This window comes from Sarcophilus harrisii, chromosome 4 (assembly GCF_902635505.1).
Source record: "Sarcophilus harrisii chromosome 4, mSarHar1.11, whole genome shotgun sequence".
Classification (NCBI taxonomy): domain Eukaryota; kingdom Metazoa; phylum Chordata; class Mammalia; order Dasyuromorphia; family Dasyuridae; genus Sarcophilus; species Sarcophilus harrisii.
The window spans coordinates 24,841,658-24,866,204 of NC_045429.1; the positions used below are offsets into that span (position 1 = coordinate 24,841,658).

A 24,547-nucleotide genomic window follows, 5' to 3' on the forward strand; every position below is an offset into this window, starting at 1 on the left:
TCATCTGTAAAGTGGGGGGTGAAAGCTCCTCCTTCCCAGGGTGGTTGTGAGGATCAAATGAGATGACGTGACTTATTAAGTCCAGACTAGATTCTGCTGCAAGGAGCTTCTGGTCTTCTGGGGGAGGACACTCCAGACACTCCTCTGGCTCTGTGGTCCTAGCTCTCTGATACTGATTGCAGCCCCTCTGGACCTGCCCGTCTAGGGGCTGGGGGTGGGGGGAGATACTTGTAGACCAAAAGGATTCTAGAGCCCTACGGACTTGGAGGATCAGGGGAGTCTTCAGGAAGGAGGCAGCACCGAGGCCGAGCCTTAAAGGAAGGGGGGGGGGGGGGAGGGAGGGAGAGAGACAGATACACAGAGAGAGAGAGACAGAGACAGACCCACAAAGAGGGAAGAAGAGCGAGCACTAGGGGCATTTGGGATTGCTACTATGATAGCAGCATGGTGGCTCCCCTCCTTGAGGCGCCACGCCCACCCGTGCTGATCTCAGCCACTGCAGGTGACATGGAGCAGGTCTCTGGCAGACTCCTCCTCCCTGGAAGCTGATCTGAAGCCGAGCCTCTCGGGCCTCTCGGGCCTTGGCGAGGCTGGCCCCGGTACCAGGGTCACATTGGAGAAGGCTTCTGGGAGGAGGAGGGGGCTCCAGGTAAGGGATGAGAGCAGCCTCTGTTGCTGGAGTGTTTGCGTGGAAGCTTTTCTTCACATGACCCTGTCAAGAAGACAGGGGGAATTATTGCACCCATTTTAGAGATGTAGAAAGAGGTCAGCTGAGGTGAAAGGGCCTGCAGATGGCGGGTTGGCGTACTAGCTGGGGTTCAAACCCTCTTCTCCCAACTCTAAGGTCAGGGCCCTGTGGTGGGGTCAGTGCCATTGGAGAACCAGCTGAAGGTTGGGGGGGGGGGGCGTTCAGCTGGAAGAGAAGGTGATAATTGTCTCCTAGGGTCTGACTGATTCTGGTTGGGGGAGGGGTGAGCCTTTTCTGTTGGTCTTAGGAAGCAGACCTGGATGCTGTGACAGGAAGGTGCCAAAGATGGATTTAAGCTGGAAGGAGCCACTCTAGCAATGAGTTTTTCCCAGAGGGAATAGGTTACCTGGGGCCTTGAGGAGCCCTCCTCCTCTCTCCCTCCCCCTACTCTCCCCCCTCTCTCTCCTCCCTCCCTTTCCCTTCCCTTTTCCCCTCCCCCCCAGCTCCAAGCAGAGGCTGGAAGGCGGCTTGTCAGGAGGGTTATGGCAGAATGCTTGGTCAGGTAAATGCTGGGCCACAAGGCAGCTCAGAAGCTTTGAGCTTATGGTGGCCTGAGGGTTGTTCTCCAGGCTGGTCTCAGGGCCCTGGGCTTGCTTCTGCCCTGACAGCCTGGCCTGGGACTCTGGAAGGCTGATCCTTAGATGGCACAGGGCGAGGGGACATCACCTTTGCCCATCATCTCACTGTGCCGGCCCCACAACTCTGGGGAGGAGGGTATTGCCCCCACGCTCCCCATCCTGGGCCCTGACACCCCATCCTAGTCTGGAGGCCAGAGGTTTAGGGAAAGGGAAGAGGAGGCATCCTTGCCCCCCAGAGAAAAGCCGCTGCAGAAGTGGGGGAGACCCTGGAGAGTCCACCCTGCTGGCTTTACCAAAGAGCTGCTGGGACCCAGAGAATGGAACCCGGTCTCCCCGCTTCTAATGGCAGAGCCAGGGATCGAGGGAAAGTGTGCCAGGGCCCCAAGTAGCAGCAGCACATGCAGAGGGAGGGCTTCCTGGAGGAGATGCTGGGATTGAAAGCAGGGGTAAGGGGGCTGGGACAGGACCTCGGCAAAGGCTAGAGCAGAGATGGAGAAGATGGGAGAGTCCAGTGTTGGGGACACAAGGACTCAAAGGGAAGGGAAGTCCTATGAAATAAGGTTGGAGGGGGTTATTTAGTGAATACCCACCATAGGCAAGGTCCCACGCTGGGCCCTGTTGGGGAGACCAATTTGGATTTTGACCCTAATCTCAGGTCCCAAAGGACCGTCAGTCTCATAGGAGATAGAAGGCACCTGGACAAGTCACTGTCCCCCTGACTCTGGTGCAAAAGTCCCTAGAGAGGTTCAAAGGTGACTGTGGATATGGGGCCCATTTCTTAGTCTAGAAGCCTCAAATGGGGGCAGCTTTCCCTGCTTTTGGAACCAGATAACGTGAAGTCAGGAAATAGTAAACAAAACCAATTAAAATGCAGTAAACCTAGCTAGCATCATACTTAATTGGCTATTAACATGAGAGAAGAAGAAGAATTTCTCTCAATGCTACATTCATTTCTATTATTCCTCCTATTATTATTTTTATCATTATCATCATTATCGTGTAATTTAGGATGATGCTGCCCTCTCATTTCTTTTAAACTTCCTAAGAAAGGGCTTTCTCCTCTACCATCTCATAACAGGGACCGAATCAGAGGGTCTGAGTCGCAGACCCTCATCACCAAAGTCAAACAAGAGGGAGGTAAATAGAAATTAAGTCACATGCCCAGGACCACACATGAGGTCAGATTTCAGATCTTGCCGACTCCGGGCCTGTATCTGAGGCACTGCCTGGCTGCCTCCTGATAAGGCTGAAGGTGCTGAGCTGAAAATGTTTACCTAATATCCAGGTCAGAATATCCTACACTCATTGCGAGACGCAAGTCTGGGGGTCAGACGAGGGGTGTGGGCTGGAGAGGTAAGCTCGAGAATCATCTGCATAGGGATGATAATTAAATCCATGAGATTGACAAGTGAAATAATCTAGAGTGAGAAGAAAGCCCAATGTTGGAGCATTAGGGGACACCCACAGGTTATTTTTATTTACTTTTCAATAGTATTTTATTTTTCCAGTTACATGTAAAGCTAGCTTTCAACATTCATTTTTAATAATAATAATAATAATACTGCATATATTCAAAATATATGCAAAAATAGTGTGCAACATTCATCCTTGCAAAACCTGGTGTTCCAAGTTTTTTCTTCCTCCCTCCACTGTCTTTCCCAGAAGCAAGTCATCCAATATAGGTTAAACATGTGCAGTTCTTCTAAACATATTTCCACATTGATCATGCTGCACCAAAAAAATCAGATCAAAAAGAAAAAAAATGAGAAAGAAAAAAAAAGCAAATAAACAACTACAAAAAAGATGAAAATACTCTGTTGTGATCCACATTCAGTCTTTCTGGATGCAGATGGCCTTCCTCATCACAGAATTATTGGAATCGGCCTGAATCACCTCATTTCAACATTCATTTTCATAAGATTTTGAGTTCTCTCTCCTATACTTCCCTCTTCCCTGAGCAAGCAATCTGATATAGGTTATACGTGCATAATCCTGTCAAGCGTATTTCCATATTAGTCACCTTGGGAAAGAAAAATCAGAACGAAAAATCAGAACAAACAGAACTCTGGAGAAAGATAAAGCAAACAACCCCAAAAAGGTGAAAATAGTCATCTTTGCTCCACATTCAGTCTCCATAGTTTTCTCTAGTTGTGAATGGAGTTTTCCATTCCAAGTCTAATGGAATTGTCTTGGAGAAAAGAGCCTCATCACATAATCTTGCTGTTCCTGTATAATAATGATGATCTGGTTCTGCTCACTTCCCTCAGCATCAGTTCCTGTCAGTCTCTCCAGGACTCCCTGAAACCATCCTGCCGATCATTTCTTACAGAACAATAATATTCCGTAGCATTCATATACCACAATTTACTCACTCATTCCCCAGCTGATGGGCATCCACTCAGTTTCCAGGTTCTTGCCACTATACAAAGGGCATTTTTGCACACATAGGTCTTTTTCCCTTTTTTAATGATCTCTTTGGGATATAAGCCCAGTAGAGACACTGCTAGGTCAAAGGGTATGCACAGTTTGACAGCCTTTTGGGCATAGTTCCAGATTGTTCTTCAGAATGGCTGAATCAGTTCACAATTCCACCAACAACGCATTAGTGGGAAACGCCCACAGTTTAGTAGGCCTGACCTGATTGAGAATCACCCCCCCTCCCCCCCAAAAAAGAGAGAGACTGAGGATTTGTCAGAGAGGTGGAAGAATTAACCAGGGAGTGGAGCAGGAGGAAACAGACAGAGAGACAGGTCCTGAAGACCCAGGGAGAGAGTGTCCAGAGAAGAAGGTGATGGACAGTGTCAGAGGCTGCAGAGGCCAAGTATGGAGACAGGGACAAGGCCATTGGATCTGGTGGCCAAGAGAGCCCTGGTACTTTTGGAGAGAGACTCATTGTGGAATAGGCGGCAGGAAGCAGACAGTAGCGGGGACAGGAGCTTCCAGACAAGCTTCTCAAGATTGGCCCCAAAGGGGGGAGTGCGCTGAAGGACTGGGGAGGGACAAAGAGAAGGTGTTTTGAGGATGAGGAGACGCGGTTGTGTTTGTAGGCAGGAGGAAGCAGCCGTAGACAGTGAGAAACCGAGGGCAAATGAGCGGGTAGGATGGTAGAGACGACCTGCTGCAGAAGATGGGAAGAATCAGGACCCCTGGGGATGTGGAAGGCTCACCCTGGCCTGGAGAAGGGTCCCCTCAGCCTGGGAGCCAAGGCCAAGAGTTGAGGAGGGGAGAAGAGGGAGTCAGTGAGTTTGGCAGTGAAATAGGAGAAAAGGCTGTTTTCACAAAGGGTCCTGTGCAGGAGACCCTGGGAGCTTTGAGGAGGGACCCAGGGTGATGAATGGGAGGGCTCAGAAGGGGTGGGCCGCCCCGCTGCAGCCATGGTCTAGTGGAGTTAAAGGGGAGCCCCAGTTTTCTCCATTGGTGCAGCTGGCGCAGAAGGGAGCTGGGAAAGGCCAGCATCTCTTGAGAGGCCCAGGGAGCAAGGGACGGCCCTGCTGGGCCTCGGGGGGCTCATCCACAGAAGGAGGGCTTGGGGCTAGAGGGGCATTGACTCCCACATTGACTTGGTTTTAAAGTGTGCTGTAATCCCGGCTGTACTTTGTTCCTGACTTCACTCCCACCTGGTTCCAGAGCTGCCCTCATTTGAGGCCTCTGGGGTCCCACCTAGGCCCAGATCCTGGGATCTGCCTACACAGACCCTCGGTGCGATTCCTAACAGGAGGGCATGGTGAGGTCGTGGGAGAGCCGGGGAGCTTCCCGGTGGGGGCTGCAGGAGAGGGGACAAAGGGAGTGGAAAAGCCAGCTCTGTGGGAGGTTTCAGGATCAGGCTTCCTCCTTACTAACGGTGGGACCCTAGGAAAGAGGGTCAACCTCTTGGGACCTCAATTTCCTCGCCTGCAAATTCAGGAGTCACCCAAAGGCCTTCTGGCTATGACTCCGAGTCCCTTCATCTCCCTGGGCCTCAATTTCCCTCTCTGTAAAATAAGACAGCAACACTAGGTGATCTAGCTCTGGATCTTGGGCCCAGTCTGCTCTTGGACCCTCTGGGGTCTCTTGTTGGCCTAGGCCTCAGCCCAAGGTTGGGAATGTCCAGAAGGAGCCTTCTCTGTCTTTAAGGGGCAGACCTCTCGTCCCGGACTCCTGGGTCAGAGAGCTGGAGAGGGAAAGGGCAGGGATAGACCTTCTAACAGCCTTGGTGGGGCTGCTAAGAAAGATGGGAAAAGAGGGAGGTGTCAGACAGAAGGAACTTGGTCCAGTGTTTGCCTTGGGTGGGGTGGGGCCAGAGCTGCTGGTCACCCCCTCCCCTGCCCTGAAGATTCCCAAAGTTCTTTCCTCACTGCCTTGTAGTGAGGGAGGCATGGACATCCCCATTTTATGGATGGGGAAATGAGGCCCAGAAGCAGCAACTCTTGGGCACACTCCCAGGGACTATATTCTCAGAGAGAGCAGCCCAGCCCTCCCGCTCCAAGCTCTGGGCCCTTTCCAGCCTCTCGGGCAGGTGCCAGGGGTTGGCTGGCACCCTCCTACAAACCTTGCCCCACACAAGGCTGGCAGCCACTTCCTCCAAGGGGAAGGACTGGTTTTTCCACCCAGGACTGTTTACTCAGGGAGAACGACACACACACAAAGTGTCTTGGTCTGAACGAGCTTGTTTGCTTTTTGCTTTGTTGGCCAATGTTCGGCCCCATCCTTTTAGGCTAAGAGCGGAGTCATAGAAGGAAGAGCTTGCTCTCTTCTTCCTCAGTGGGAAAGAAACAGAAGACCAGCTGGGCCTGGACCCCCACCCCTTCACCGCTCTGAGCCCTGTCCCCTTCCTCGCCCCTGTGGCCCCCATGGGCCCATCCGTCCAAGGTTGCCCAGCGGGCTCTCTCCCTGAGTGACGGACCACGTATTGCGGACGGATGCTCCATCCAGCCCTTGGCCCACCTGCAGACCCTCTGGGGACGCTGGTTGTTTCCTCTGCTGGTGGTTCCTCCTGTTTGTGAGGGCATCTCCCTTCCCCATAGACAGACTGGGACCTAGAGAGTAGGGGGGGGAGGGGGGACAGTGTCTGTCACTTTCCTTCCAATTCTGTTGTGGCCCCAGGGGGTCCTGGGCCGGGGGCCTCCTTTCAGCGGGCTTGCCCATCCTCTGTATATTTGAGGCTTGGTCATCATCTTCACCCAATTATTGTGCCATTTCCCATATAGAGAAACTGAGGCCTGAGAGGAAGCAATTGTTTTGAAGACTCACGACAGGTCTGGGGCACAGCCAGAGCTCACGGCTTAGTCTGACCTTCAGGGCCTCTGTCTCCCAGGCCATAGCTGCTGGTCTGGCCCAGGCCGGGCAGAGGACAGGTTCCCCAATCTGGGCTTAATGTGGCCCCACAGCTCTATCCACTCCAGGGGGGGGGCCAGTCTGGTGCCCCCAGGAGTGTCCAGGGAAGGTGAGAGGGAACAAGGGATGCTTCTCAGGCAGCCCTGGGGTAGTGCCCACCTCCACTTGGGGAAGGACTGGACTTATCCCAGCCGAGCCTCAGTTTCCCCAGGTGTCAGAAGTTGGGTAATAATGCAAGGAGCAGCTCAATGGAGGGCTTGTGGTGAGGCCGGGCAAGGGCTGCTGGGAAAGGGTTTTGCTTCCAGCCTCTGAAAAGAGATGCCACCAGCGTCTTCGTCAGCACATCTGGCATCTGTGAGCATTTATAGCTGGGCTGTAAAGGGACTGGGCTCGTGGGGCTGGATTGGCAGCCAGTCATTGTTGGAGGTGGCATTGGGGGACGGGGGTGCGGTCCCTTGGGATAAGGCAGGTGAGGCACCGAGGCTGGAGCCGAACAAGCCGGCTTCTGTTTGCTCTGTACACATGGGGCGGGGTGGGCCTTCCAGCAAGCTGGGCCCCCGTCAGGGTGACCGCTGTCCCACCTCTCACCTTGTGGGGGTCTGAGCTGGGCGACAAGCACAGAGCCAGGGAGGCCTTCGGGTAGGCCCTCCCCCAGGGGTCACAAGTCAAGTCCTGTCAGAGGCCTGAGACAGACCACTTCCCACTCCGGGCCTCAGTTTCCTGCTGGGGTCCCATTTAAGTTGGTGGACTGTGGTGGAGGATGGGGGGAGACGGTCCTGTTGAAAGAGAGCCAGGGGTTCGAGGCATCCCTGTGAGGCCCTTATGGCCAGCCCTGGTGCTCGCTCCTGCTGTGCTCAAATTGCTGAGCAGTTATTAAGCACCTCCTACCAACAGCACGCCATTGTAGGCACTCATTAGACACCTCATGTCCCTAGTGTCTCATATGGTGCCTGGCACATAGTAGGCGCTTAATAAATGTGCACCTGATAGTTTATTGTGTTCCAGGTGTTGTAGTGGGTGCTGAGGGTCCAAAGACAGGTGGGCAGCCTTCAACGAGTTTATATTCCGGCTGCGTGAATGCCTTGGCTAGTGATGCTTGCGTGTCCAGACTCTAAGCCAGGCTTGGGCTCAGGCAGACCTGGATTCAGAGCCTCCCTCAGACTTTGACCAGAGAGCCTCAGTTTTTTCATCTGCAGAATGGGGATAATCACTGTGCTTTTGAGGAGGCAGCAAGATGATGTATGTGAAGCGCTGTACAAACCTCCCAGAACTTTGTGGATGGGGATTCTTATTGTTGGAAGTGGGGTCCTGAGCTCGCCCCCCCCCACTGGATGCTTCTGGGAAGCCAGAGGTCAGAGCCATGCCTTTCCGGCCCCCAGAGGCCATATGGCTTCTCTCTTCTCACTGTTTCCACCTTCCTTCTTTCCCCACAGAACCAAAGAGAGCATGTACCACTCCCTGACCTACGCCACCATCTTAGAAATGCAAGCCATGATGACCTTTGACCCCCAGGACATCCTGAACGCCTGTAACATGATGAAGGAAGCCCAGATCCTGTGCCAGAAGTACGGGCGGGGAGTCTGGGGGTGGGGGGCAGTAGGCAGGGCTCGCTGCTGGAGGAGGGATTTCTTGTGGCAGGGGAGTGGAAAGGGTCCAGGCAGGCACCCCCTCCCATTCTAGCATTCCATGCTTCCCACGAGACTGACCCTCCACAGGGCAAAGTAGGTGCCCCCTGGGCTGTGATTTCAGAGTAAATAAAAACCCACTTTATTCTCACCCCAGACTATCACCATGACTGAAATCCCACCACTAGTAATTTAAGGCACTGGTTCCCAGCCTGCACCCAGAAACTCCGAGCCCTGCTTTGTTCTCCTTGCCAGTCCTTGAGCTAGAGCCGGCTCCCTAAGGCGCCCGGAATCCCCGTTTCCCTTATAGCTGTGGCTGGGGGGTGTCTATGTAGATGTTGCCAGAGCTGAAACACAGGCGGCAGCAAACATACCCACAAGTCAGCTTTCTGAGAGAAACTTGGGCTCCTGGCCCTCCTGGCAGGGGAGCCGGGAAGGCCTCAGACCAAAGGGACGGTAGAGGGGCAGAAGCCCGCCATCCCTAACGGCCAATCATAATCAGTTATTTTAACAGGAAGCCATTACGTGCAGTTGTTTCTGTGCCCCGGAAGAAGTGGGAATGTTCCTTGTGCCCCAGGGTAACTGTCTGACTGCCCTGCTCAGTTCTGCTCTGCCCTGTTTTCCCAATGTTCTGCCTTTCTCTCCTGATGTTTGAGCTTCTGAAACGTATGCAAGATTAGCTCCTAGCAAGGGAAAAATGCATATGGAAAACCCGATCCAAGGCGTCTTATGAGTCAGCTGGACTCAATGCAGCCAACATTTATCGAGTGCCTACTGCATACAGAGCCCTGTACTCAGTACTGGGGAAACTAAGAGGAAGAAGCATAGATCCCATCCTCAAGGAGCTTTCTGTCTCCGGGGAGAGATGGACAGAGCTCATGAGCACGGGGCAGGGTGGAATCACAACATGCTCTAAGAACGTTTGAAGAGGGGACGATACCATTCATCTGGACCAGGGTGAATCAGGGAAGGCTCCTGAGAGGAAGCTGGGCTTGAGCTGGGGCTTGAAGGAAGAGTTGGACAGAGATAGAAGGGGGGGGGGGGCATTCCATGTATTCTCGCCTGGGCAAAGGCCCTGAAGCCAGAAAGCCAAATGGTTGAAGGGAGAGCTCAAGGATCCGGGTTTCTGGAACCAAATCATGAGAGTAGAGAGTGAAATACTGAAAGGAACATAGCCTCCGATGGATTTGGATGCCTTCCTCATCATAAGGGGGCAAACTAAGGGCCATGGCTTATCACACGGGCCCACGCCACACCTCGGAGGGGTGTCTAATGCTCTCTGAAGAGATGTCGCAGGCGCCGGTGGTGGGACCAGTCTGAAAAGAATGGGAAGTCTTTCTCTTGAGGTCAGAGTCTCTTCCAGAGAGGAAGACGTGGCCAGGCAGCAGCTCCTTTGGGAAAGGCCACAGCCTTGCAGAGGGTTGCAAGCATGGGTTGGCAGAGCACATTCACACAGGGAAGGACCCCACTACATTCTACCTCACCCACTGTCCAGTTTGGGGGACACCGGTCATCTCATCCAATCCCTGGGGGAAACCAAGGCCTGGAGAGAGGAGAAGGAAGTGACCAGTGAAGGTGACACAGCTAGTAAATGCTAGGACCTGAACCCTGTTTTCTGACCTTTATCCAGTATTCTTTCCTTCCTATGCTTGGAAGACGGAGACCAAAATGGGGAGGTGTTCAGAGACTACACCTTTGGGGGCTTTGCTGAAGGAACTGGGGGACCTTTAACCTTGGGGAGAGAAGACTTGAGGAGGCAGGACTATGTTTGGGCACCTCGCTAGGACTTCTTAGGACTCACTAGGACTAGGACTCACTAGGCCAGGAAGTCCTGTGAATTTCAGTTGGAATCTAGGGAATTCAACCCATTGGGAGCTGTCTCAGCTTGGAGCATGGCCAGAGGTGCCAGCCTCTGCTGGAGGCCTCAGGGGGCACATGCTACTCCACTTGCACAATGTCTGGAAAATAGCAAGTGCTTAATAAGTGCTTGTTGACTGACGGCTGTAAGGGGATTCTAGCATGAAGGAAGATGATCAGTCAGTCAGAAAGCATTTATTGAGTGCCTGCTCTGTGCCAGACATTGTTGCATGCTGGGCCGGATGATGCCTCAGGCCCCTCCTCGGGCCTGGCCTTTGGGAGGAGCTGGGGGGGGGGGCAGCCCTGGCTCATGGAGGTGCTGGCTTTGGGGTCACATTCCTGCTCCGCTCCCCTGGGCCTCGAGTTCTTCTTCTGTAAAATGAGGGGATGAGGTAGGATGACCCCACGTTCCTGCTCAGGGCCTAGTGGGGACCCGATTAGCTTCAGCAAAAGCTGCAGCTCATTGTGCAGCCTCTCCCAGCCCTCCCGCAGTGAGCTCCAGCCCAGGAAACCACCCCCAGGTCCTGAGGCCCCTGGGAAGGATCAGTGGTTGCCTGGCAAGCAGGTCAACAGCCTCCTCCTCCTTCCCCCACACCAGGGCCGGGCTGTTTGCTGATGCAACTCACGGAAAGGCTTCCTGGTCACCAGGAAACCAGGCCTGGTGTCGTTCCCATCATGAGCGCCCTCCTGGAGCCAGACCGGGAGTGACGGGCCCCGGCCAGCCCAGGAAGGAAGAACTGGGGTTGCCCCGATGGCTCCCTCCCAGGTCTGCAGAGGTCCTTCCTCACACTCCTGCGAAGGAGGTGTTTATAGACAGGGCTGTGCCAGTAAATATTTAACAACCAGATGTCTGAAAAAGCAGGGCAAACTGAAGTTTAACCTGTATTGTTAACACTGTGTTAAGTCTAGAAAATCAATGAAACAGCCAGACCCCGACCTGAGGCCTCGTGGGCATCTGCGTTGTAAAGCTGCGCTGAACTGTCGCAATCGGCTTCCAAGTTGGTCCCGGTGCACCCCTGTGACAGCCCAGGAAACTGAGGCTTAGGGAATAATCCTCCTCAGAAGTGACACGGATTTATTTCAGACAATGGAGTAACAACAACAACCATCACCGTGTGCCAGGCCGGGCTAAGCTCCTTACAAGTATAATCTCATGTGATCCTCATGACAACCCTGGGAGAGAGCATTCCCATTTGCAGATGCAGAAACTGAGGCAAACTGAGTAACTTGTTCAGGGTCAGAGCTAGTAAAGTGGCTGAAGTGGGATTTGAAGGCAGGACCTCTTGGCTTCAGGCCTGTTGGTTTGCCCAATGTGCTCCCTAGCTAGTGATGAGTAAAGGACTGGCTTCAGGCCGAGAAAACCTGGGTTCAAGTTCTGCCTGACCCAGGTAAAATGTGTGTGATCTTTGGCAAGTCACATCACTGCTGTCTGCCTCAGTTTACAGTTTCTATAAAATAGAGGTTATAATAACTCCTAGTCCTCGGGATTGTTGTGAGGAACAAATGAGATCATAAAACTCTTTGCAGACTTTAAAGTCTATGTAAATTCTAGCTATTATTATTATTATTATTATTACTACAAGATGCATGGACTCAGGCCCCCTTGAGTTCCCCCTCCTTGGTTGCTCTTCTCTGGACACTCCCTGATTTATCAGTGTCCGTTCTGTCTGTGGGCAGAGAAACCAACTCCTCCCTCGTAGCAGACGCCATCTTTCTCTTTCTGCATCCACTTTATTGGCCACATCATCATTTTCCTGACTCCTGTTGAGCTCCCTGATCCTCTTCAGAAAGGCTTGTTGCCCAATCATCCCAGACTTGCAGCTATTGAACTCCATGCGTAAGACTTTACATTTCATCTTATTAGAATTGGCCCCATGTTCTAGATCTGGGGTGTCCTGGACCCCTTGGGGGCCTGGGATCCAGCCTCACAGTGATGGTCTGTAATGCATGAAATCAGACACAAAAACTGACCAAAAAAACAATTTGTTCCAACTTTCTGGGACCTCGCGGCTCGCCGGCTGCAGCCCAGGGGCTTGGAGAGCGCAAGCCCTCCTGGGTCCAGGTGCGCTGGAGGCTCAGGACGGACCAGGCCCCAGGCATTCCCGGGAGCTCTGGAGGCAGATAATCCTCCTGGGCTTGAAGCCATTCCCGGAAAGGGACTCTCTGCTCCTTGTGTGTGCCAGAAGTGGGCCGCCTTCCCCTTGTACAGATGGGGAAACTGAGGCCCAGAGGGGAGCCACCTGACATCTGTGATCCCTCTTCTCTTCCCATAGGCACCGAAAGAAATTATCTGTAGCCGGTTCCTTCAGCAACCTCATGCACCGGCCCACCCTGGACCAGTTCACCGAAGGTGAGGCGGCCTCCATTGGGCCCTTCTGCCCTGCATGAGGCCAGGACTGAGGGAGCTGCTGTTCTAGGCCCTAGTCAGGTGCCCCCTATTGCTGGCACTGAGGAATTCCAGCCTCTGACTGCCACCTCACCCCCCCAGAGCCGTCCCAAAGCCCCTGCGTGTCAGTGCCCAGGAACACCCGTGGCTGATGCTGCTGTTGGGGGTGGCTCTAAGCTGGGGCAGGGCCCGGATCCCCTGCAGGAGGTTGGGTCCCGAGGTCTCGTCTGGCACCAGGACCTGAGTCCATGGGAGGCGGACATCACAGAGCCCCCGCCCCCCCCCCCCGGGAGAGCTCTTGGGCTCCGGCAGAGCCGCAGATGGGGGGTCTGGGGGGTAGCATGGGACCAGATGCCTTGTGGGGGTGCCCAGACCCACTCACCGGCCTGTGCCTTTTCTGTCCCCCAGAAGAGATCCACGCTGAGGTCTGCTACGCCGAGTGCCTCCTGCAGCGAGCGGCGCTGACCTTCCTGCAGGTGGGCTTCCTTGCCCCGGGGGCCAGGCCCTCCCCACCCTCGTCCCTGGGCCCACAGGTGATGGCTGAGCTCCCCTGGCTGGGCACCCATCGCCAGCGCCGCACAGGGGGCGGGGGTGGAGTCAGAGGCCCCAGGTCAAATCTCAGTCCCGTGGGATCCCTGGCGGGTCCCTGACCTCTCTGGGGCCTGGCTGGCAGCAAGGTCCCTTGGCTGAGGCCAGGTAACCCCAGAGCCCGGCCCGGTTCCTCCTGGGTAGCTCCCAACCAGGGCCAATGGTCTCTCCCCCCACAGGACGAGAACATGGTGAGCTTCATCAAAGGGGGCATCAGGGTGCGGAACAGCTACCAGACCTACAAGTGAGTGGACGGTGACCCCCAAGGCCTCTCTCAGGCCGTCCTCAAGGCCTCAGGGAGGCCCATTTTGTCAGGGAGAAAACTGAGGCCACAGAGGGGAAGGGGGTCGTTCTGGGTGCCTGCTCCAGGCTGGCGCTGTGGGGATGGGTTCCCAGGGGAAGGAGGGTCAGACCCTGCCCTCCCATTGTTTCTCCAAACTTCTGCTTATAGATCTTTGGGGACGGGGGACTCACCACCTCTCATTTGGGGGCCCTTGTACAATTTCCCCTGACTCCTGTGCCCCACCCAAATGGAACGAGGTTAATGCCCCCCCAGACACTCGAACCTTGTGGCCCCCCATTACTTCATGTGCTCCATGTGTCAGAGAGGCGCAAACAGTCCAGGGGGTCGGGTCAGAGGTGACTTGTTATTCCCTGGGCGGCTCAGTCTTCCAAGCTATGAAATGGGGATCATAACAGCCCCCACCGCCCTGGATGGGCACAGCATCACCCGCTCTATGAATGCCGTTTGTCACCTCCCGAGGCTGCTGGGGCAGGGGCGGGCCGGGCACCGGACCCTGTGACTCAGTGGAAGCTTTGTGTGACCAGGGAGCTGGACAGCCTGGTGCAGTCCTCCAGCTACTCGAAGGGAGAGAACCACAGCCATTTTGAAGGCGGGGTGAAGCTCGGCGTGGGCGCCTTTAACTTGGTGAGTACCTGGCGTCCCGCCCCAGCCCCAGAGGAGCCTGCACGCCTCCCCCTCTGCCCTGGGTCCCCCAATATGGCCGGGGCCGGACCCAGGGACTCACATTGACGGTCTCAGATTCCCTCCTTTATTTTCTGTCACCAAGGTGTGCCCAGGACTGTGCGGGAGGAGGAGACCCACAGACGGGAGGCACTGAGCAGGGCCCGGCAGGCACAGCTCCATGGGCACGCCAGAGATGGCGGGGTCTGGAGGAGGGGCTAGTCAGATGGAGGTCACCCTGCTCTACTCCTCTCCCAGTCACTAGATGGGGCAGACAAGGGCTGGCAGTGTAGACAGAAGCAAGAAAGCTCAGCGTCTGGTTAAGGAGTTTGTGACCACTGGCTCTTCAGGTGTTTTGTGCGCTCCAAAATGGCCAGTGGTGGAAGACGGAACCCCCTAGTTAGAGCTGGGGGGGACCTCATCCTTGAGCTCTTCATTGTTACCAATGAGGAAACAGTCCCAGGCCGGTGACTTATCCAAGAGCACACGGCTGGCAGAAGGCGGAGCTGGGGGGGCCTGGGTCCAGATCTCCCGGCCTCCCTCCCAGGGGCCTTGAGTCAATTTGGGGGTTCTTGTTTTAGAGGAGCAGCCACCAGGGGAGAGAATGCCAGGGCTTAGCACGGTGCCCAGTGCCCAGTAGGTGCTTCACAAGTCTTGGATTGATAAAGTTTCTAGATTTGGGGGTGCCCCGCACCCCAAAGAAGGGGGGACTTCTTGGGGATTCCTGGAACCCCAGCATCTCATGGCCTAGTTCATTGCCTGGTGGGGGGGGCCACACTGGCCCGGCCTTAGTCACAGGTGACAGGGGCAGAGTGAGCCCTGCCCGCCCCCAGGGAGGCAATTGAGACGGCCCAGTGGGAAACAGGACGGCAGAGGGCCCGGGGACACGAGGGCCGAGTGTTTGCGGCAGTGACTCTTGGCCTTGGCTGCCGGACTCTGCACTGGGGCCTGGCTCCGTGTCTCACTGCCTGGGCTGAAGGGCTTCCCTCCTCTTCCAGCCAGCACCAGGGGCAGGGGGACGTTCCTTTAAGAGCCACCTGGACACAGTGACCCAGGAAAGGTGACCCAGGTCCGGCCACCGGCTCAGAGACTGCCCTCTCTGACGCACCCACCTTGGGGGGGGGGGTACCAGGGGGATGGGGAAGCCCGGAGGGACCCTGCCCTCCAGCTCTGCTCACTGTGTTCCCACCCCTCAGACACTGTCCATGCTTCCTGCCAGGATCCTGCGGCTGCTGGAGTTCGTGGGGATCTCTGGGAACAAGGTAAAGGGGCTGCTCTGAGCCACGGCCTCCCCCAAGCCCTGCCCCCCCTCCCCCAGCCCCAGCGGGTCCCTCTGGGCCGGCCCTGCCAGGAGCGCTCTTCTAAGCTCTGAGCTTCCAAGGAGCTTCAGGGAGCACGTGCTGCATTCGTAGCCATGAAAAAGAAGTCAGGCAAACCCCCCACTTGGAGTCTTGGGGTCTCCCTGAGGCAGGGGCTTGGAGGAGATGACCTCTAACTCTCATTGCTAGGATGGGGAGGAGGCGGCCTTTCTGATTCTTGTCTTTTTTGGGATTTTCCAAGAGGAAAAGCCCTGGCTGGCTTTGGCCTTGGTCCCAGAAAGGAGCCGCTCCATTCCCGGGCTCTGACACGGTCCTCCTCCCTGCCTTCTCTGCTTCCAAGCCAGGAGACCAAGGGCACCGGGGTCTCAGAATGGGGAGGGGAAGCAGGAGGTAGCATTGTGTGCCCTGTTGTGGCACAGTCTGCTGGAACCCTCCCAGGCACGGGGAACTCACTGCCTCATAGGCAGATGTGAGAGGTATCTTCCATAGGGGATAGTGCCCCAGAGGGTTGGCAGGCAGCTCTCGTGTCCCCCTGAGCCTTCTCTAAACACCCCGGTTTCTACGGCACGGTCACAAGATCCCTGCCCAGACTGTCCCCCCGCCCCTGGAGGCCCTTCCGCTCACCAGGATCGTCCCTAAATTGTGCCCCCCACTTCAGAGGCGGAGGACAATGGCACCTCCCTCCCCTCCCCCCTGTTGTCTCACTAGGAGTATTACAGAGGATTGTGGGAAAGCTGGCCAGATTTGGAGTTGGAATGCTGGGTTCAAATCGTAGCTTTCCTTGAGAGTCACCTGGCCTCGATGCCTCAGTTTCCCTGTCTGCAGAATGAGGGGATCAGGCCAGCTGGCCTCTGAGGTTCCTTCTGTTCCCAGGGAGCCTTTCCCCCCTTCCCCACTGCAGGCTGGTGCTGTCTCCTCTTCCTTCTATACTGCCCTCTCTCTCCATCCTTCCTTTCCCCCTTCTTCCTTTCCCCCCCTTCCTTCCTCCTCTCTCCATTCCTCCTTTTTCCCTTTCTCCTTCTTTCCCTTCTTCCTCTCTCCCCATCCTTCCTTCCTTCCTTCCCCCATTTCTCTTTCCCTCTTCTCTCTCCGTGCACCTTCTCTCATCCCTCCTTTCCCGTTCTTCCTCCTGCCTCCTCCTCCCTTCCTTTCCTCCCCCCGCTTCCTCTCCGTTCTCGGCCTCCCCCGCTTGCGCCCTGGGTTCTGAGTGCCCCATCTAGCAGGTGGTGTTTGACCTTAGTCCTGGATGGGCCTGCCCCCGTGACCCCGTCTCCCCTCTCTGTCTTCTCACCATGGCTGCCCCCCCCCCCGCCCCTGGGGAGCCCGCCCGGCCTGCTTCTCCCACTCTGCTCTCTCCCTGCCCAGGACTACGGGCTGCTGCAGCTGGAGGAGGGCGCCTCCGTGCACAGCTTCCGGGCCGTGCTCTGCACCATGCTGCTGCTCTGTTACCACACCTTCCTCAGCTTCGTCCTGGGTAAGATGCGCCCTCTGCGACCTCCTCCTTCCCTGCCCCCTGACCCCTCCAGCTGACTCCTGGGCCGAGGTCAGGAAGAGGAGAACTTGTCAGCGCCCGGGGTTCTGCCGGATCCAGTCTAGCTGACGCAGGGACTCCCGGCTGAGAGGCCTGGGAGGAGGCGCACCGATGGGGACTCACGAGCTACTTTGGGGCGATGGCTGGGACCTCCGGGGGAGGTGATGTGGCCATGCCCGGGGCGGGGGGTCTCCGGAGCATCGGCTGCTCGTTTGTCAGGACAGCGGCGACAGGCATCGAGTGAGCACCTGTTGGGTACATGGCCCTCTTCTTGGTGCTGAGGAGATGCAGGAGAGGGAACGAGGACCTGGGTTCAAATCTCGGCTCCGCTGCTTACGGCCTGCACGGTCTTGGAGCCGCTCGAGTTCCCTGCGCTCAGTTTTCCGGGAATTGGACCAGGTGTCCCCGGGGGGGGGGGGGGTCTTCCAACCCTAACTCTCTGTTCCTGTGACTTTGGTTCTTGTCTTCAGTTGGAAATTTGCGGCATCAGCAAAGCAAATTTTCAAATAGAACAAGTTGGGATACAGTGTCCAAGACTCCCAACCAGTCTCCATCTTTTCCCGTTAATGAAATGGCCCCAGGCTGTTCTGGGAGAATCAGTGTCAATAAGACACAACCCAGACCTTTGAGGGGCAACAACCTGGCCTGATGGGGGGGAGGAGAAGCCCGCCAGGGCACCGCCGCTGCCTCCCAAAGGCTCTGCTTGTGGAGCATGGACCAAAAAGGCTCCAAGTGCGGGCTAAGGACAGAGGCTTCCCGGCAAGGGGTCACACGCCAGGGGCTGAAGGCCCCCGCCCACATGCCTCTGGCCCTTCTGCCTTGTGGCAGCCCGAGATACCCCATCTGTTCTACAGCCAGGGAAACTGAGGGTCGGCGAGGCAGGAAATGATACAAAGAGCCCCAGACCTATCCTGTCTCAGCCTCTGATCCCCTCCCCACCTTACTCTGTGCCCAGCTGACGTGCGCGGATGAACCTTCAGTGTGGGCCGTGCTGACCCCTGCTGCCTCCTCAAGGGTCTTGGGAGGGGGTTTACAACTCCCCTCCCCCCAGGCCAGGTCCTCCAGCCTACCGGCCACCACTCGGTGGGCTAGGGGCGGGGCACAGCCCTCTCACCTCTGACCTTGAACCCTCCTCTCTCCACCAATAGGCACCGGCAATGTCAACATTGAAGAGGCTGAGAAGCTGCTTCAGCCTTACCTGAAACGTTACCCCAAAGTAAGCCACCATCACCTGTCCCTATGTTTCCCTCAGACCAGGGGCTCTGGGCCCAAAAGCTTCCTTGGGAGGGGCTCCAGGCCTCGGACCACATCCCATCTGGGCCAGAAAGGCTCTCAGGTTCTTCCCTCCATGATGGGGAGCTCACCCCTCACCAAGAAACTGCTCTCTTATGTTCCTCCGGCCCTAGTCGTGGGGTTGAGCAAACCAAGCCTGACCACCCCTGGTCCTTGTGACAGCTCTGAGATGACTGAGCATGGCAACAGGGTTTTCTGGGGGGGATCCTGCCCCTCATTGAGGTGTTGGGGGGTTGTATTTTTTAGGGAGCCATCTTCCTCTTCTTTGCTGGCCGGATCGAAGCCATCAAGGGTCACATTGACACCGTGAGTAGCTACAGCCTCTGGGGTCCCCAGATCCGAGACTTTGATCTAGAAGGGGCTGTTGAGGCAGCTGGGCTCCACGGTGGGCCCGTATTCAAGTCCTACCTCGGGCACTTGTTGGAGGAATGACCCTGGGCTGGTCAGTTAGCTGCTGTGTGCCCTGGCTTCCTCATCTGTGAAATGGAGATGATAGCAGGATGTGAGGATCAAATGGGCTAAAAAAGAGCTTAGTCCCAGATTAGGAGACCGGGTGTGGAGGGGAGGAGAGCTGCCATATCTGAGGTGCTGACTGATGGTGAGCCTGGTGCCCTGACCATTGCGCCCCACTGCCTCTGGGAGAAGGGGCCTCCTGGGCTGGGACAGACAGTGGTCCTCCCCAAAGGCCAGCCCCAGAGCTTCCGAGTGGGTAAAGGGGAGAGAGGGCCCCCCCGGGGCCTGCTCCATAATCCCCAGCACTGAACAAGGAACAAGGAACCCACAAGAACTGACAGAAAAACCTGCTTTCCAGGTTCAGAAGTCACCTTCCTGACAAGCCGGAGGTAGAGAGGATATTATCCTGTTACAACTGAGGGAAACTAGGGCATGGAGGGTGACCAGAGCTGGGACACAGAGCCAGGCCCTCGGTCCTGGGGGAAGGAGGGGAGCCCCCATCTCCTCTGTGAGTCCCACTGGCCTCCAGGGCTCCAGAAAGGCTGCCTGAGGTCCCGTCATCATGGCGCCATCATTTGGGCGCTTGCCTAGTTTAGTCATCAGGGCTGTAAAGTCTCGGGCCGGGCCACGTGGCCCTTCCTGACCAGGGGCCGTCCAGCCTCCGCCGTGGCTCTCAGCAGCTCCTCCGGGCCTCGTCCCCTCTGAAAACGTCATGGAGAACAATGTCAGCAGAGCGGTACAGGGCAGTTAGCTGCTTCCTTCCTAAGCCCAGACCTTTGCCGTGACATCCCGGCCTTCTGCCAGGAGCCGGAACCAAGCCCCCTCGCCGCTAGACTCGGTCCTCTTTCCTTTTGGAAGAATGGGCCATTGGCCTGTGGCTCTCCTCTCTCGCTGCTCTTTCGGAGGTCGCTGGCAGCCGCATCTCCCAGTTGTCTGAGTGACCTTGAGCTGGACAAGAGAGCCGCCCGGGGCCCTGCTCTCTCCAGGTCCCTCCTCGGCACTTTGCACGCCCTTTTGGCCTTTTCCGGTCTTCGGGAGGGGAAACGGACTAAGAGCTGTCGTCCCCCTTCTCTTCCCATCCACTCTCATCAGCCCACTGGCTCCAGCAGGGGTCTTCTTGGCGCCTCCTCTTTTTCTCTGTGTAATTCCCAAAGCCCCCTTTGGTCCTTAGTGCCCCCGTCTCCCTTAGTGCGTCCTCAGGCTTCCCATGGGACTTGTGGTGCTCACGCTCATCCTGTAGCCAGCCCTTACCTCCATCTTCTGGATCTGTTTTAAAAACCTGAGGTCCACGTTGGCACCTTCGGAGGTGTGGCCTTTTCTCCCTTTGTGGCTTCAGCTTGAGCACCTTCATGTCCCGTCCCTTGTGCTTGGACATCCCTGCAGGATTCTGGGTTTTCCAAAATCTGCCTCCCTTGTGGGGTCCCGGATGCCTGGCCTTCCCCCCCGTGGGGAGTCCTGAGGTGGCCTGGGCCCCTTCCCCGGCCTCCCGCACCCCTAGAATCTCAGGAATCGGCAGCGGGGAGAGCCCTGGATTCTTACCCTCAAGTCTTGTCAGCTGGTGGTGGTGGTGGTGGGGGGTGGTTATTACCGTTCTTACGTGTTGTAATCGATATATATTGTAAAGAGCCTGGGCCTGGTGGTGCAGCGGCGGGCTCAAGTCCGGCCTCAGACTCGTGGGTGTGTGACCCTGGGCAAGCAGGTCTCTTTAACTGGTGGCCCCTCCCCGCCCCACCCCAGAGAATGGGTTTCCTTTGTAATTCTGCATTTAAAAACCAGCCCATGGGTTTCCCAGGACACAAAACCCCAGCCTTCTCATGGTACAGATCAGGGAAAGTGACCCCCCCCCCCCGCCAAAGTGACTCAATACATCTAGGCTGAGCCAGGCCTGGGACCCCAGTCTCTGCCCCCCTGCAGCTCCCGACCTCTCTCCAAATGCAGAGGGCCTCCCTCTGGCCTCAGTGCCAAGCAAGGTCCTGGGGATCCCGGAGCAGCTGGGGGGGGGGGCGAGGCTGAGGGCAGAACCCGGGCGCCTGGTGGGGAGCAAGGAAGATCCCACCAGCTTTGCCTCAGGGTGGCTCCTGAGCTTGATTGAAGGCTGGGAGTGAGGGAATGAGGCAGCTCTGGCCAAGCAGGTGGCCTGAGCCCCAGGGGGTGACCCCCGACACCCCTGGTGTGACAGGAAGGGCTGGAGGGACTGGTTGTTGTCTCAGGATCACAGCAAGGGGTGCTCCCCAGCCAGGATGGAAGCTCTTCCAGGCCTGGGGGCCGTGGCGATGGCAGAGCCTCCTGCCCAGCTGGAGGGGAGTTGGAGGGTCTCCCCAGAGGGCCTTTCCCAGCTTCTTCTGCTCCAGCCCCACATGGGGGCACGGCAGCAGAGAAATGATGTCTGTGGCCTCGTCTGGCTTGTGCCGTACCCCAAAGTGACCCCCGAGGACGAGGGGCTTGCCGCCTCCCACTGGGGGACCTTATTAGGGAGTTAGTCCTGACTCCGGGCCTTGCCTGAGCTACTGCCAGCTCCTTGCACCCAGTGACCATCTGTCTAAGAGGCTCAGCCCAAGTCCCGGGTTTTATCCTTCAGAGTTTTTCTGCACAAACGATGTTTGATCCCTCCAGCCTCCCTTGGGGGGCAGGGCCGTGCGGGACCGGAGCCTGGGCCCTCCCCACCCCTGCCCAGCCTTCTTAGGGCGAATTTCATCACTTTTCTCCCCTCCCTTCACTCCATACCCATTTTATAGATGAGAAAACAGGCCCAGAGGAAAGAATGATGAACCCCAAGTTTTCTTTCCTGTCAGGCTGTGGTTTCCCCTGATAGCTCATAATCTACAGCAGGAGGAGGAGGGGGCAGAGGTGCCCCCCAGTATCTGTGCCTGTCGGGTCAGGGTGGGGGAGGGGAAGGGCGGCCGGAGGGAAGGGGCCGCCCTGAGCCCCCCTTGTGCCCCCCAGGCCATCCAGCGCTTCGAGGAGTGCTGCGAGGCGCAGCAGCACTGGAAGCAGTTCCACCACATGTGCTACTGGGAGCTCATGTGGTGCTTCACCTACAAGTGCCAGTGGAAGATGGCCTACTTCTACGCCGACCTGCTCAGCAAGGAGAACTCCTGGTCCAAGGTAGGCGGGCTCACTTTGGGGCTCCCAGCAGGCCTGGGCCTGGGCCCGGCCTGCGCCGCCCTTTGGGTTTCACAGTTTAGAGCAGGGCTCTAGAGGGCTAGAGCGGGCCGGGCCAGCAATCTGCAGCAGGCTGGGTCGGGGCTCCGGAGGCCCCAAAGCCGGGACCCAGGGATGCGGAGGGAGAGAAAGGAGGCAGCTCAAGGCAGGGCTGCCCCTCAGCTGGCCCCCCGGGAGGGCAGCCTTGGGGTCCACTCTTCTAGAAAGAACGGGGCCCAGCCCACAGGGACCGTGGATCCCGGGGACCCTCTCCAGCTCCCCGGTCTTGGCTGTCCATCATCCCTCTGGTTGTTTTTCCCCAATTCACAAAGGAAACTGAGGCACAGAGAAAGGACTTGATTTGGCCAGGTTGCGGCGAGGCTTTAAGGGGCACATGCTTTCAGGACCCCGACTCACAGCTGGAAAGGGGGTGGGGAAAGGGCTGGGGTCAGGAAGTGAAGTTGCCCTTGTTCTGAGACTGTTTCCCCAATCTGTAGACTAGAGATGGTGAGGAGCCCACCCTGACTAAGAGGGTCATGAGGAGGGGGCTGGGAGGAGGCCCTCTGGGGGTGAGGCCATTTCTCTGGGAAGTGAAGGGTTCAAGGGGTTCTGGGGCCTCCCAGCCCACAATCAAACGGGACCAACATTAAATATACAAAGGAGAGCCTGGGGTCCTGGGAGAAGCAACTGCAGCATGAGTGGGAGCCAAGCCTGGGGGGCCTGGGGATGCTGCTCCAGACACGCTCAGGACCCCCCCCCCCACTCCAGATCGAGAGGAGGGGATTCTGGGGGTTCAGGGAGTACAGCCCCGGCAATCCCCAGTTCTAGAGTTGTTTCCACAAGGAGTTCTAGGGCTTTACTGAGGCCCAGGAAGGCGGAGGCTGCGGGGTGAGGCCCAGAGGTCGCTGCTCAGAGCCAGGCTGAGATGGCGCCGGGGGCTGGGCCAAGGCCCCCGACCCCAGAACTGGCATCCTCTGAGCCAGGGCCTCCTCCCCTTGGCCAGGGCTCTAGCCTGGCCCGGGCACGAGGTCTCCCCGGGGACTTCTGGCCGCTTCTGAAGCCCCTGGGTTGGGGGAGTTTTAGGGACTATTTCTGGGCGTCTCCTCTGCCACTTACTGTAACCCTCCCTCCCCCGAGCTGGGCACGTGGGCCACGAAAATCCCAGAAAGTCAGCTGAGGCCAGCCAGGCCCCGGCCCCAGCAGCAGGCTCGGGGCGCCCGCCCACTTGGGCCCTTCCAGATGCCCCTGCCCGCCTCGGGGCTTGGCCGTGGTCACTTGGGGCCCTTCCCCCGGGGATCCTAGTCAAGGCCGGAGCCACCAGCCATGACAGATGGGGCTCTGGCCAGTCCCAACCTAGAGCCATGTGGCCCAGCTCAAGAAGCCTTTATTAAGTGCCTGCTGTGTGCAGAGCTGGGAGAGAACAGAGGCAGCAAGGAGAGCCCAGATGGGGCACTTGGTGTCAGGTGGAGCTCTCAGGGCAAAGCCAGGGGCTGGGGGGGGGGTAGCGACCTGAGGAGATGCAGGGATCGAGCTTCCAGTCCGACCAGCCTTCCCCCCCCCCCAGACTAGATGCCGGGTAGCCGGGTAGTTTGGGAAAACCCTCCCCCCCAGCCCAGAAGATGAGGCTCGGGCTAATTCTGGGGGGATGCAGGGGGGAGAGTTCTCACCATGCAGGGACAGCCAAGGCAAAGGCTTGGAGGTGGGAGATTGAGCCTCGTGGGTGCTGACCGGCAGTGGGGGATGGGGGATCCAAGCCAAGGAGGAGGCCCCCTGGCCGCTGGGTCCCTGCCCCCAGGAAGCTCCCCATCTAACCGCAGGAAGGCGATGGGGTGATAGTGACCCAGCTGGATTAGGGCGGGAGGCCTTGAATGCTGGGCCCGGGTCAGTGAAGGTCTTTCCCCACCCCCAGGCCACCTACATCTACATGAAAGCGGCCTACCTCAGCATGTTTGGGGAGGACGACTACAAGCCTTTTGGGGACAACGAGGTGGAGCTGTTTCGGTGAGACCCTCGCTGGCCCCCCCAGGATCTGGCCCCCGGGCCCCATGGCGTCCCCTCCTCCTTTGCTGTGGCCTTGAGGCTCAGGTCATTTCCTGTTCTGCCCCCAAGTTCCATCTGTCTCCCCCAAAGGTCCAGGGGCTCCCTGTGACCCCCCAAAGCCCTGAGGCTTTCTGCCCCCCAGGCCTTCCTGGAAGCTTGGGGATCCCCTCCACCCTTGGGCCTTTCCAGCCCTGGCACTCCCCATCTCCGGGAAACTCAACATGGGGGGGCCCTCCGTCCCCTCGAGCCCCCCCAGTCACCCTCACCCCCGCCTGTGCTGCTGACCGGCCCAGGCACAGCCCCCAGCCTCCAGACCCCCTCCTCTCTCTGGCAGGGCCGTGCCGAACCTGAAGCTCAAGATTGCCGGCAAGTCGCTGCCCACCGAGAAGTTTGCCATCCGGAAGTCCCGGCGCTACCTCAACCCGAACCCTACCCCGCTGCCCGTGCCGGCGCTGGTAGGAGCCCCCACCTCCCCTCCCCGAAAGCTGGCCGCTGCCTTCTCTGGGCCTCGGGAGGGGCATGCGGCCCGGTGCCCCCCGAGACCACCCCAGAAAGTACCTGGCGGGGCTTGGAGGCAGGAAGCCCGAGTGCAAATTCTGACTCAGACCCTCCTGGGCCGCGAGATGCTGGCCAGGTCACTTGCCCATTGCCCAACCCTGGGATGAGGATGAGATGCAGTGAGAAAGCACCTAGCATAGCACCTGGCATACA

The 24,547-nt window shown here is 57.5% G+C and overlaps 1 protein-coding gene across 2 annotated transcripts in view; it reads left to right on the forward strand.

Moving 5' to 3' along the window:
- Positions 1–24,547, forward strand: part of TTC39A (tetratricopeptide repeat domain 39A) — a 47,969-nt gene that overhangs the window by 19,226 nt on the left and 4,196 nt on the right. For both annotated transcript variants that reach the window (XM_031969139.1, XM_003767153.3), the window contains exons 3-14: positions 8,073–8,204; positions 12,395–12,471; positions 12,916–12,983; positions 13,275–13,339; positions 13,924–14,023; positions 15,256–15,321; positions 16,744–16,852; positions 18,058–18,125; positions 18,449–18,508; positions 21,599–21,760; positions 23,706–23,797; positions 24,171–24,291. In XM_031969139.1, coding sequence (XP_031824999.1) covers positions 8,073–8,204; positions 12,395–12,471; positions 12,916–12,983; positions 13,275–13,339; positions 13,924–14,023; positions 15,256–15,321; positions 16,744–16,852; positions 18,058–18,125; positions 18,449–18,508; positions 21,599–21,760; positions 23,706–23,797; positions 24,171–24,291 — 1,120 coding nt within the window. The remainder of the gene's footprint in view (positions 1–8,072; positions 8,205–12,394; positions 12,472–12,915; positions 12,984–13,274; positions 13,340–13,923; positions 14,024–15,255; positions 15,322–16,743; positions 16,853–18,057; positions 18,126–18,448; positions 18,509–21,598; positions 21,761–23,705; positions 23,798–24,170; positions 24,292–24,547) is intronic.